The following is a 13,166-nucleotide window of genomic DNA, read 5'->3' on the forward strand; positions in this document are numbered from 1 at the left end:
TGTTGATGGCCGGTTTTTGTTGAATCTAATGGGGGTCCTCTGTGCTTCCTGGATTTTGATGTCTGTGTCTTTCCCCAGGTTAGAAAAGTTTTCTGCTATGATTTGCTCACATAACCCTTCTACCCCTATTTCTCTCTCTTCCTCTTCTGGGACTTCTATGATTCTGATGTTGTTCCTTTTTAATGAGTCACTGATTTCTATAATTCTTAAATATGCTCTTTTGCCTTAATCTCCCTTTTTTTTTTCTGCTTCATCATTCTCCGTAAGTTTGTCCTCTGTATAGCTGATTCTCTGTTCTGCCTCATCCATCCTTGCCACCACAGCATGCATTCGTGATTGCAGCTCAGTTATAGCATTTTTTATTTCATCCTGACTAGTTTTTACTTCTTTTATCTCTGCAGAAAGGGATTCTAATCTATTTTTGACTCCAGCTAGTATTCTTATTATCGTGATTTTAAATTCTGGTTCAGACATCTTGCTTGTACATGTGTTGGTTAAGTCCCTAGCTGTCTTTTTTTCCTGCTCTTTCTTTTGTGGTGAATTCCTTTGTTTCGCCATTTTGAAGGGAGAAAAGGAATTAATGAGGTAGAACAAATGAAAATTAAAAAAAACCAAAAAATTAAAATTAAAAAATTAAACACATACACAAAATCGAATAAATGATGTCAGATCATAGGTGTGTTTTGGTCTGCATGTTGAAAGTGGCTAGATAGATTAGAGAAACAAGGGGAAAAAAAGAAAAAAAAAGGAAATCGTTTGAAAATTTGAAAAAATGATTACATTGAAGTAGACTAAAATGAAATGATAGAAGTAAAATAGTATTTGAAAAAATTTACACCAAAGTAAAAAATATAGTAGAAAGAAAATTAAAGAAAAATATTTTTAATAAAAATGAATTTTTTTCTTTCTGTATTCAAGAAAAAGAACAGAAACAAAAAAGAAAAAACAGGAAAAGCGTTTGAAAATTTGAAAAAGTGAATACACTGTAGTAGACTAAAATAAAATGATGAATTAAAATCGAATTTGAAAAACTTTCACAAAAGTAAAAAATATAGTAAGAAAAATTAAAAATATTTTAAATAAAAATTGAAGATAAAAATGAATTTTTTCTCTTTCTGTACTGAAGAAAAAGAAAAGAAATGAAAAATTAAAAAAAGGAAATCCTTTGAAAATTTGAAAAAGTGAATACATTGAAGTAGACTAAAATAAAATGATGGAAGTAAAATTTAATTTGAAAAAATTTACATAAAGGTTAAAAATATAGTAAAAATTTAAAAAAATTTTTAATAAAAATTGAAAATTAAAATGAATTTTTTCTCTCTGCTTAATTCTGTGGTTTTGGTTGTGCAGATTGTTGTGCTAATTCTCAGATCAGTTTTCTAGGTGTGTAGGATTGTTTAGTGTTGGTCTGGCTGTATTTCATGGACACGAGACACACAAAAACTTCCATGCTGTTCTGCCATCTTGGCTCCCTCCTCCACCTCAGTGAGTTTCTTTATGTCAGTATTTGATTTATATATTTGGGTGCTCCATGTTGTGGCATAGATGTTTACAATTGTTAGATCTTGTTGATTGATAGACCCCTTAATTGTGTTATAATGCCCTTCTTTATCTCTTGTTACAGTCTTTGTTTTAAAATCTAGTTTGTAGGGGGGCACCTTGGTGGCTCAGTTGGTTAAGCGTCAGACTTTGGCTCAGGTCATCATCTCATGATATGTGAGTTCTAGCCCTGCATCGGGTTCTCTGCTCTCAATGCAGAGACGCTTCAGAACCTCTGTCTGTCTCTTTCTCTCTGCTCTTCCCCGGCTCTCACATGTGCACTCTCTCAAAAATAAATAAATATTAAATAAACATTAAAAAAATCTAGTTTGTCTTATATAAGTGTGGTTACTCCACATAAAAAAAAATTTAAAATGTATGGCTACTCCAGCTTTCTTTTGACCTTCATTAGCATGATAGATGCTTCTCCATCCCCTCACTTTCAATCTGCAGGTGTCTTTAGGTCTAAAATGAGTCATTCATAGGCAGCATACAGGGGCCTCTTGTTTTTTTTAAATCCATTCTGATACCGTATGTTGTTTGATTGGAGCATTTAGTCCATTTATATTCAGAGTGATTAATGAAAAATATGAATTTAGTGCTCTTGTGTTATTGTAGAATTGGTGATTTTGGTCATGCTCTCTGGTCCTTTCTAGTTTTTGTTGCTTTGTCTTTTTTTTTTTTTCCCCCATTCAAAGAGTCTCCCTTAAAATTTCTTATAGGGTTTAATGGTCACAAACTTTTTTTGTTTTTGTTTGGGAAGCTCTTTATCTCTCCAGTTGGAATGACAGCCTTGATCTATAGAGTATGCTTGGCTGCATATTTTTCCCATTCAGCGCATTGAATATATCTTGCCACTCCTTTCTGGCCTGCTAAATTTCTGTGGACAGATGTGCTGCAAACCTGATCTGTCTTCCATTGTAGATTAAAAACTTTATTTCCCTTGCTGCTTTCAGGATTCTTTCCTTGTCTGTGTATTTTGTGAATTTGACTATGATATGCCTTGGTGGTGGTTGACTTTTGTTGAATTTAACAGGAGATCTCTGTGCTTCTTGGATTTTGATGTTTGTATCCTTCCTCAGATTAAGGAAGTTTTCAGTTCTAATTTGCTTACATAAGCCGCCTTCACCCTTTCTCTCTTTTTCTTCTGGGATTCCTATGTTATGAATATTATTATGTTTTATTAAATCAGTGAGTTCCCTAAGTCTGCCTTCATAATCCCTGACCTTTGTTTCCCTCTTCTTTTCAGGTTCATTATTTTTCAAATTTTATCTTCCATATCACTAATTTGCTCCTCTGCCTCATCTGTCCTTGTTTTTATGGCCTTCATTTGTGTTTGCATCTGGTTATAGCATTTTTAATTTTGGCCTGACTAGATACTAGTTCTTTTATCTCTGCAGAAAGGGATTATCTGGTGTCTTCTATGTTTTTTTCACGCCCAACTAGTATCCTTATAATCGTTGTTTTAAATTCTAGTTCAGACATCTTACTTAAATCTACATTGATTAAATCCCTGGCCATCATTTCTCCTTTCTTTTGAGGTGAATTCCTCTGTCTTATTATTTTGGAGGAAGAAAAAAACAATGATAATACAATGAGATAAAAAATTTTAAAAATGAAATAAAGAATGCTAGAACCTATGTGTGTGTTTATAAAAAAAAAAAAAAAAATTTGGTCTTGAATCCAAGAAGTAAAAGAAGAGAAAAACAACAAAACAAATACAGAAACAACAACTGAAAAGTACAAACAAAGAACCCAAATGAAGCTAGATCCAGTTTCCTTTGCAGCACTCTATGGTCAGCAGACTAAACTTGTGGAAGGGATTGTGCTGGTGTTCTGAGGGAGGAGCCTGCTGCTCTGATTCTCAGGAGGACTTGCCTTAGTGGACATGTGCCTAGAGGGTGCAGGGGAGTGGAAGGTGTAACAGTTTTGTTTGGTGTAACAGTTTTATTCTCCACTTGATGGTGCTGTTTATCTTACTAGGGTCAGTCAGTGTTGGTGGGCTAATGGTGAAAATGGTTCATTCCCCCCCCCCCCCCCCCCCCCCCGTCTTCACAGTGGGAAGTTCACACCCTCACAGGTGTGTGATCAATCACCCCTCCTGTGTGCCCCGTGTGTCCTCTGCTCCCATCAGCTCCCTGCCTTTTCCCTGTGTCCCAGCTGTCCACCTACCAGCTTTTCCAGAGCTTTATCTTAGGCACTGCTGTGTTTCAAAACCCTGCACTTCCAAGACCCCTGCGGTTTGGATCCACAGTGATCTGGGGGTGGGTCTCACTGTGCTGTGGCCAGGGCCGGCTTATCGCAGAAAATGATCATGTCACTGCGCAGCAGCTTCTCCCCCTTTCCCTCTCTCTTGTCCACGAAGATGGCTTCCTCACCTCTGCAGCATCTAAGCTCTTTTCTCCCCCAGTGTACCTCTCTGTACTATGTACCTGCCACATTCTTTCTTTCAAATGATGCAGATTGTTCTGTTAATCCTCAAATTGGTTTCCTAGGTGTTCAAAATGGTTTGATGTTGATCCATCTCTGTTCAAGGGAGGAGGCAAACCCAAGGTCCCCTTGCTACTATGTCATCTTAACTCCTCCCTGCCCCATTTTATTTCTAAAGTACTCTCTACACCCAATGTGAGGTTTGAATTTATGACCCCAATATGAAGAGTTGCATGCAACACTGACTGAGCCAGCCAGGCACCCCCATGCCTTTTTAAATTATAAAGTAGATTTATCTCTAGCCTCCTTGAAATGTGAAGATCATTCCAGTAGTATCCCTGGAGTAAATTTGTCTCTTGGATTTGTAATCTATTCTATCTTATATGAATTATGAATGCAAGTAAACTCCCAATTAATTCGGTAAATATACTACCTAGTCAGATTTTCCCAGTGGTCAGAATTATGAAATAGTATAATATACTTAGCATGATATTAGATAGAATTTAAATCTTGCTTCAGTTCTCAGAAGGCTCCTTGAAGGTATGTGGTTATGCTTGTGTGTATGTGAGAGAGAGAGATATGGACAGAGAATGAGTGTATGTGTATACACCTGGATTGCCTGCTATAGAAGATGAGCATTTCTGTGCTTAAAATCCTTTTGCTTTATGGAGTGAAATGTCATACCTTCCTCTAATTAATAAAAATGAGTAACAATTAGTAGAATTTCTTGTATATGACACAAAAATTAATATATTACGATTGTAAGCTCTAGCTTTAAAAAATTTGGCACTTGGGTCGCTCAGTCAGTTAAGCATCCAGCTCTTGATTTCAGCTCAGGTCATGATCTCAGAGTTCATGGAATCGAGCCCTGCACTGGGATCTGTGCTGACAGCATGGAGCCTGCTTGGGATTCTCTCTCCCCCTCTCTCTACCTCTCCCTCACTCTTTCTCTCAAAATAAACACATGAACTTAAAAAAGAAAAAAGAGAATACTAAGGGGTGCCTGGGTGGCTCAGTTGGTTGCACGGCCAACTTTGGCTCAGGTCATGATCTCATGGTTCCTGGGTTTGAGCCCTGTTGCAGGCTCTGTGCTGACAGCTCAGAGCCTAGAGCCTGCTTTGGATTCTGTGTATCCTTCTCTCTCTGCCTCTCCCCTGTTTGGCTCTGTCTCTGCCTGTCTCTCAAAAATGAATAAATGTTAAAAAAAAAAAGAAGGGGGGGGAGAAATTTATAGAATATCATTTTTTTGAGAGAGAGAGAGAAAGAGAATGTGTGCATGCATCAGTGGGGGAGGGACAGAGTGGGGGGGAGAGAGAATCCCAAGCAGGCTCCCAAGCAGTGCACAGCCTGATATGGGGCTTGAACCCACAAACTGTGAGATCATGACTTGAGCCAAAATCAAGAGTTGGACGCCCAACCAACTGAACCACCCACGCACCCCTAGAATATCATTTTTTTTGTTTATGTTGAAAGAGCAAGAGAGAAAATATGAGTGGGGGATGGGCAGAGAGAGAGAGGTAGTGCAGAGCCCAGTGCAGGTCTTGAACTCTTGAACCATGAGATCATGACCTGAGCCAAATCAGATGCATAACCAACTGAGCCACCCAGTTGGCCCTGGAATATAATTTTGAAGGACTAGGCAAATCATTGAGTTCTTTAAAGGTCTTTTTTTCCCCTTTCTTTTCTTTTTCTTTCTTTCTTTTTTTCTTTCTTTCTTTCTTTCTTTCTTTCTCTCTCTCTCTCTCTCTCTCTCTCTGTCTCTCTCTCTCTCTGTCTCTCTCTCTCTCTCTGTCTCTCTCTCTCTCTCTCTTTTGAGAGAGACAGACAGACAGATGGAGAGAGAGAATCTTTAGCAAGCTCCATGCCCAATGCAGGGTTTAGGGCTCCATCCCATGACCGTGAGATCATGACCTAACCAAAATCAAGAGTAGGTCAGTCAACCAACTAATCTACCTTGGGGGACCACGTCTGTCTTTCTTACAAGATTATGCTTGTTTTCTGGGAAGTTAGGAATGAGGGTGTCAAACAAGAAAATGTATTAAAATTGCTGTGAGATTTGAAGTTGAAAATAAAATTGCTTTACAAGTATTATAGTGCATCTCAGAGGCGCAAAGGGATGATTATTTTCTTGTAGATACATTCCAATCCTTTGGACTTTTAATAAATTGTTTCTTATAATACCATTTACCAAACTTGTTTAGAAAGAGTTAAAAGGTAAGATTATGAGGTGTTGGGTTAAGACAGTAGTGGAAGGGATAGTTAGGAGAAGAAGGAAAGAAGATGTTAAAGAGGTAGACTTTTCTTACATGATTGGAGAGGTGTTACACTATTTACTAGGATACCGGACATAATAAGGTCAGTTGTAGACAAGCTTATATTTTGGGTTCTTACAGGACTAGTAGGAAGAGAGGTACAGAAGATGGTTAGGAACTTAAACGTGGCACTCAGGAAAGAAGTCTGGATTGGAGAAGTATTTTGATCAGTTGGAGCTGTAGGTGTAGATGAGAAGGCTTAGGGAGAGAGTAAATTGGGGAAAGGGCCTGGGGTAAAGCCTGGAGAGCACCAGCATTTAAAGTGGGACAGAGGGAGTGAAAAAGAAATGAACAGAGAGATAGAGAAATAGGACATAGTGGTGTCCTGGAAGCTGAGAGAGAACTGGGGCTTCAAGAAGAAAGAGGGCAAGTGATGTCACATTTCTCACTGGTTGCCTCTCTCTCAAGATTATAAACCATATTCATTCCCTTTCTCAGTTGCAATGTTGTGAAAATGAGACCATGCGTTCCTTTCTTTATACATGTAGTATGCAAAGTTAGCTATGAGTGGTTTATTCAAGTCTCTTCCTGTGGCTATGACATATAAACCTAGCAATCCTACTTCTGACCTCCAATTGCCAGTAATAATCACTTACTATTATAACTCTTCACAGTATGTGAAACCTAGCCATCAGCAGCCTCTCATCAGCATAACTAGCTTTATTCTTATGTGTTTGTTTTCAAATTTCCCCTGCACTTCCTCTTTCAACCTTTCTGCTATACTGTGAATTTTTTTCATCTCCCACCTGGAGATGCTGTGAAGTTTGCTGTCTCCTCTGTTACCCATGGATTTTATTAGCTACGTTTTCCTCTTTTCTGCTCTTATTCCTTATTCATCCTACCCTGTTCTTTTGTCACTGGCGGCTCCATTGCTGGTCTCTTGTCTCTCTTTCTCTTTTTTCCTGATGTATTATGTGTCAGTATCTAATACTCATTTTTGTATTTCTCATTATTTATCTTTAATATTTCTGTATCTTATTTCCAGGACTAGATTATTCATTAAAGGGAAATTAGGGAGGGCATCTTTACTTAGAATTTGTTTAGCCCAAAATCTTATATACAGGTATGCACATATACTGTTGATTAATTAATAGAGAAAAGAAGCTCCCCCAGAGCTCTGGGGACAAGGCATAAACAGAGCTCTCAGACTTCTTTTAGTTGGGTCTGCTGAACACACATAGGTGAGATAAGAAACTTATTGTAGAAGATAACCTCATTGTTTGAGTTTTCTTCCCCAGGTTTCCTTGCAGAAAAGATTTTTTTTCTTTATCCAAGTTAATCTGTAAAGACCTCTATTTTTTTCATCAATTGGATTGAGATGTTGTTTAGGACTTGCATTAGGAACATTACGTATGTATCCCCGTGCAGTTTTTCTTTTCCAGATTAAAGAGATGTGGGGTTGTCATGTTTCTTTTCTAAGGCTAATCGATTATTTAGGCTGAATGAAACTGTGTGACAGAAAGCTTAGTTTTACCACACTGTGAACACCTTAACTGAGTGGGTGAGTTTAGTCACCTACTTTGTGACTTTGAATAGCTCTACAGTTAGCTTGGAAGGTTTTAGAGACAGGAATTGGGTCCTGTATTGTGTGTCTTGCCCATAGCACCAAATCATATGTATTATATGTGCTCAGGAAGCATTAATTAAATAGACAAATGAACTCATTAGTACATTGTTCTATTGTATTTATGTAAAGGTAAATTTTCTTTGCTTCACTTGTTTTCAACACACTTGATGAGAATTCTGTGGTTGTAATACCACATCCTAAACATGTGAATCTGAGAACATGTATCTTTAGAACACAGAAACCAAGCTTTCTCTGAAGTGTGAACTTGAAACTTTAGGTGATGAATAGCTATTGTCTTCTTGAGAATACCTTTCTGCTTTTTCTTCTAGAATTGGCCTTTTCTCATCTTTCTTACATTTCCTTTCAAATAATCCTGTATTTCAATAAGCGCTTTTTGGAGAATGTTTTTAGCATTAATGTAAGTGGTTGTTCCACTTTAAGACTATAATTTGAGTTAGCCCTTCTAAGTTGATAATCTACCATGTATGATGCTGTTTTTGCCTACTGGTTATGTGGTTCTTTCTGGAATGATTTCTTTTCGAAAAAATATTTTCCTAGTTATTATAGGAAAATCACTGTGTCAGTCACTATCCTGTGATAAACATTTTGTTTATATGTAACATTGTCTACTTTAACTGATAATGACCAGTGGGTTCTCCAGGGGCCGAGTGATGTGAACTGGCACACTCTAGTGTCCCTTACCTGCCTCTGACCACAAGGACCCATCACAATTAGATATTCTCAGGGGCCCTTTTGCTTCTGCTTAGAATCCCTTTCATAAATTTTGTTAAGAAGCTTTGATTTTTCCTAAGTTTCCTGCATATAGTTTGTAAGTGTAAGTTGAGGGCAGTGTTACTATTCATAATAAAACTGTTTAGTATGTAGAGACTGTAAGCATGCAGACCTGGCATTAATGACCTCCTTACTTACCTTAATTTTTTTTGTGTGTGAAAATGCATTAATCTAACCATGTTTGTAGCTCCAGAGGAGAGGGAACAGATGGACAAAGCTTTTTGTTATGGATACTTACATAGTTTTCTAGGAACCTAAAGAATGGTTGTAGCGTTCTGGGACATTTTGATTTTCCTGATGATAGGATCCTGGTGAGAAAGTATTTAAGGTTTAGCAAAACCTTGAATATAGTAGATATATGATTCATATAATCTGGCTTTTTTTTTTTTTTTAAGTAACCTCTACACCTAACACGGGGCTCAAACTCACAACCCCTATATCAGGAGTCACATGCTTTTCCTGAGCCAGCCAGGCACCGCTGTCTGGCTTTCTTTAAAGGGCTTTCTTCTTTCCTTTAGTGAGATTAGTCGCCTGGACCTGGGTCTGAGTGTGGAGGTATGGAACAAAGGACTGATCTGGGACACCATGGTGGGGACCGTGTGGATTGCACTGAAGACGGTTCGTCAGTCGGATGAGGTCAGTCAATGCATTGCCCATTTGGAGGTACATTTCTAGCCCGTGCTTATCTCCATTCTACCTCCATTCAGCTAATACTCATCCATGTATCCATGCATCTCAGATTGCTCTGTCCTCCACCCCCCCCCCCCCCCCCTTCTAATTGGTGAGCACTATCCTGGGATCAGTCTCATTAAACTTCCTGAGCCTGGGTCCTGAACTCTGCTTTAATTCTTTAAGTCACTGGTTCCCAGGGAACTGGTTTCAGTCGTCCATCTTCTACATGTAAAAGAGTTTAAGGAATTACCATGCGTGGAATTTTCATTCATACTGTCTCTACACATTATTTCCAAGACTAGTTTTCTACCTCATTTCTCCATAGACACACTCACTTTGAACCTAGGAGAATATGTATTGTATTCCTGTTTAGCTTTAACCTTGACAATGTTTTCTCTGGGAGTAGGGATAATACAGGTGTGCCTCTCTTTCCTAAATTCTTTTAGTTCTGGCTAAGTCTCTACTTCCCCAGGCAGACTAGAAGTTCATTTTTATTGTGGCCCCAGTTCAGGTCTACTTTAACTAGCAATGTGAGTAGCTCTCTACTGATTAGAAGTGGTAACACATTTTAAGTGATACACTCATTAAAAATTGTGCAGATTAAATAATGATCCATGGATATGTTTGGTTTTTGAGTGTGGTACTCTGGACTTCTATCTGCAGTGGGCTTGCAGAGAGCTGAGCACAGTGAAAGCTTCCTTCCACCAAAGAAGGAGAATGGCAGCCACATGCAGCAGAGGCAGGTTGTGATGGTGGTGTGTTTGCCTCATCAGGATGTGAGTGGTCCTCAGGAACTCTCCAACAAGGAAATTTAGAGAAAACACCAGCTCTTAAACCAGGAGGAGGAGAGCCATGAAAGGAGTAAAGTTTAATCTCAGATCTCTGTTTGCTAGGAAGGGCCTGGAGAGTGGTCCACGTTGGAGGCAGAGACACTGATGAAAGATGATGAGATATGTGGAACTAAAAACCCAACTCCTCATAAGATTTTGCTTGATACAAGATTTGAGCTGCCTTTTGGTGAGTCTGTCAGATTAGACATTAAAAACCATTTAACACTTTTTAATGTATTATTAACCATTGTTTGCTTGTCTCATTACTGTATTTTTTGCCTTGTCTGCTATCTCTTTTGAGGGCAATCTGTCTTCTACCTTATTCCCCATAACATCTAGTCTAGGAATGGTGCAGACTCTAGAATGGTGCTCATTAAAGAATCCACAGTAAATGCACTAAATTTTCTGTGACTGTTCATTTTAATGACTTAGGAAATATTTGCTTGTTCGAGAACATCAATGGCTTATTCTTTTGACAATTTAACATACATTAGTTTGAAGTGAATGTATGCCTTATGATTTATCAATTTAAACATTGAAGTAGCATTGATAGAAAAGCTATTTAAAAATAAATTTTAGGAGTGCCTGGGTGACTCACTTGGGTGACTCACTGATTTCGGCACAGGTCATGATCTTGCATTTTATGGGTGTGAGCCCCATGTTGGGCTCTGTGCTTCCAGCTCAGAGCCTCGAGCCTGCTTCAGATTCTGTGTCTCCCTCTCTCTCTGCCCCTCCCCTGCTCGTGTTCTGTCTCTCTCCCTCAAAAATAAATGTTAAAAAAAAATACAAATAATTTTTAAAATAGGAAAAATACATGTTAATAGCAAAAAATAAGTTTTTTATATATACAGTTTTGCTGGGGAGTGGATTTCTGGGCTCCTCACACTGTCAGTCCATCCCTCATTGCGTTTTATTTAACTTACTCATTTTTATTTTAAGTAGGCTCCCTGCCCAATGTGGGGCTTGAACTGAGAACCCTGAGATCAAGGGTTGTATGCTCTGCAGAATGAACCAGCCAGGTGCCCCTGACTCATTGTATTTTAAAGAGACCTTCTTCTCTTTCAACACTGCAACACGTATGTTGTCATTGGTGGCGGTGTACATTTCTGTCTAGATTTTGAGTTTCATGAGGGGTCTTGTGTACTTTTTTTTGGTAACTGTAGAGTTTGCTTGGCACATGATAGGTGTCTGATAAATGTTTTTTTGAATAAATGTGAAGGTAAAATCTCAGATAAGTCTGTCTTTGATGTGAGTTAACGCGAATGTGCTAAGCTTGTGCCTCTGTAATAACCACATTTGGGATACAGTATTAAAAGCTTAATAAAGAGTCCTTTTTTTTTTTTTTAAAGATGTTTATTCATTTTGAGAGAGTGCAGAGAGAAGGGGAGGGAGAGAATGCGAAGTAGGCTTGACACTGTCAGTGCAGACTCCAACGTGGGGCTCAAACTCACAAAACTCTGAGATCATGACCTGAGCTGAAACTAAGAGTCTGAAGCTTAACCAGCTGAGCCACCCAGGCGCCCCTGGAGGGTCCTTCTAAGGAAGAATTTTAGCTTACAGAATACCATATTGTGGCAAAGGAATTTTCTTTTGGGTATTCAGAAACCTGTGAAATATTCTGTTCAGTTATGTACTATTATCTTTTAAAAATAGTAATATGTGGGGCGCCTGGGTGGTTCAGTTGGTTAAATGTCTGACTGTTGATTTCAGCTCAGATCATGATCTCATGGTTCACGGGTTTAGGCCCCATTTTGGGCTCTGTGCTGACAGAGTGGGATTCCCTCTCTCCCTCTCTCTCTACCCCTCCCCTGTGTACTCTCTTTCTCTCTCTCTCTCTGAATAAACACAAAATACTAACATGTTTTTTTATGATGTGGAAAGTTCAGAAAATACAGGTTTGCAAAAGGGACATTAAAATTTCTAATCTCTTTTTTACGTGTTGAGATGTTTTGTTTCTTTTATTTTTTTATGCACATAATATAGTTTTTCCTATAAAATAGCACTGTATATATTACATTCTGACCTGTTTCACTAATTACATAAATAAATGCATATAAAATAAATGCTATTCCTTTATAATTTCCATGGTTGATTTTTTATTGTGTGAATACACAATGATAATAAGAGTAGCATTTGTTGACTAATTACTGTGTGTCAGTGGGTATATCACTAAGCATTTTTGCATATTTCCTCGTATAATATTCATCATTTAAATCCTTCGAGGTGGACCTAACTATTGTCTCCTTTTTAGAGATAAGGAAGCTGAGGCAGAGAGTATTTAAGTCTTTTGCCCAAGGTCACATAGCTAGTAAGTAGTAAAGCTAGAATTTAAACTCCACTGATTTGGCTTTGGAACCTGGGCTTTTAATTTAAACTATAATACATTTAACCATTCCTCTTGGTGGGTATTTTAATTTTTCAAAGTTTGTGCTGTTATAAACAGTAGTGCAAGAAACATCCTTGTAGCTCTATGTTTTTTAAAAACTATCTTGTGGGTGAGACAGTGCACAGTGGTTTAAAAGTTACCTGTTGAAAATTGAGTCTTTGTCACAAATATGTTCTTTTACTTACAGACTACCATGATTAGTACTTTCTTGTGTATCTTTCCAGAGCCAGTCTTTGAATATATAAGTATATATATAAATGTCAACCTCTTTTAAAAATACAAATAGTAGGGATCGCCTGGGTGGCTCAGTTGGTTAAGTGTCCAACTTCGGCTCAGGTCATGATCTTGTGGTTCGTGAGTTCAAGCCCCGCATCATGGTATCTGCTAACAGCTCAAAGCCTGGAGCCTGCTTCACATTCTGTCTCCCTCTCTCTCTGCCCCTCCCCTGCTCGCACTCTGTCTGTCTCTCTCTCTCTTTCTCTCTCAAAAGTAAATAAATATTTTTAAAAATAGGATTTTCTAACACATTTGCTACACCTTGCTGTTATCCACTTAACAATGTACCTTGGTGAATCATTCTACATCAGAACATATAAATAGCTCTTCCTCCCCTCTCATTTCTTTTTAACAAGTGTGGA

General features: G+C 38.2%; 1 protein-coding gene across 3 annotated transcripts in view; it reads left to right on the plus strand.

Moving 5' to 3' along the window:
• The window catches only part of UNC13B (unc-13 homolog B), a 240,119-nt gene that overhangs the window by 74,066 nt on the left and 152,887 nt on the right, over positions 1 to 13,166 (plus strand). For all 3 annotated transcript variants that reach the window (XM_042965021.1, XM_042965020.1, XM_007076519.3), the window contains exons 4-5: positions 9,159 to 9,276; positions 10,206 to 10,329. In XM_042965021.1, coding sequence (XP_042820955.1) covers positions 9,159 to 9,276; positions 10,206 to 10,329 — 242 coding nt within the window. The remainder of the gene's footprint in view (positions 1 to 9,158; positions 9,277 to 10,205; positions 10,330 to 13,166) is intronic.

This window comes from Panthera tigris, chromosome D4 (assembly GCF_018350195.1).
Source record: "Panthera tigris isolate Pti1 chromosome D4, P.tigris_Pti1_mat1.1, whole genome shotgun sequence".
NCBI lineage: Eukaryota > Metazoa > Chordata > Mammalia > Carnivora > Felidae > Panthera > Panthera tigris.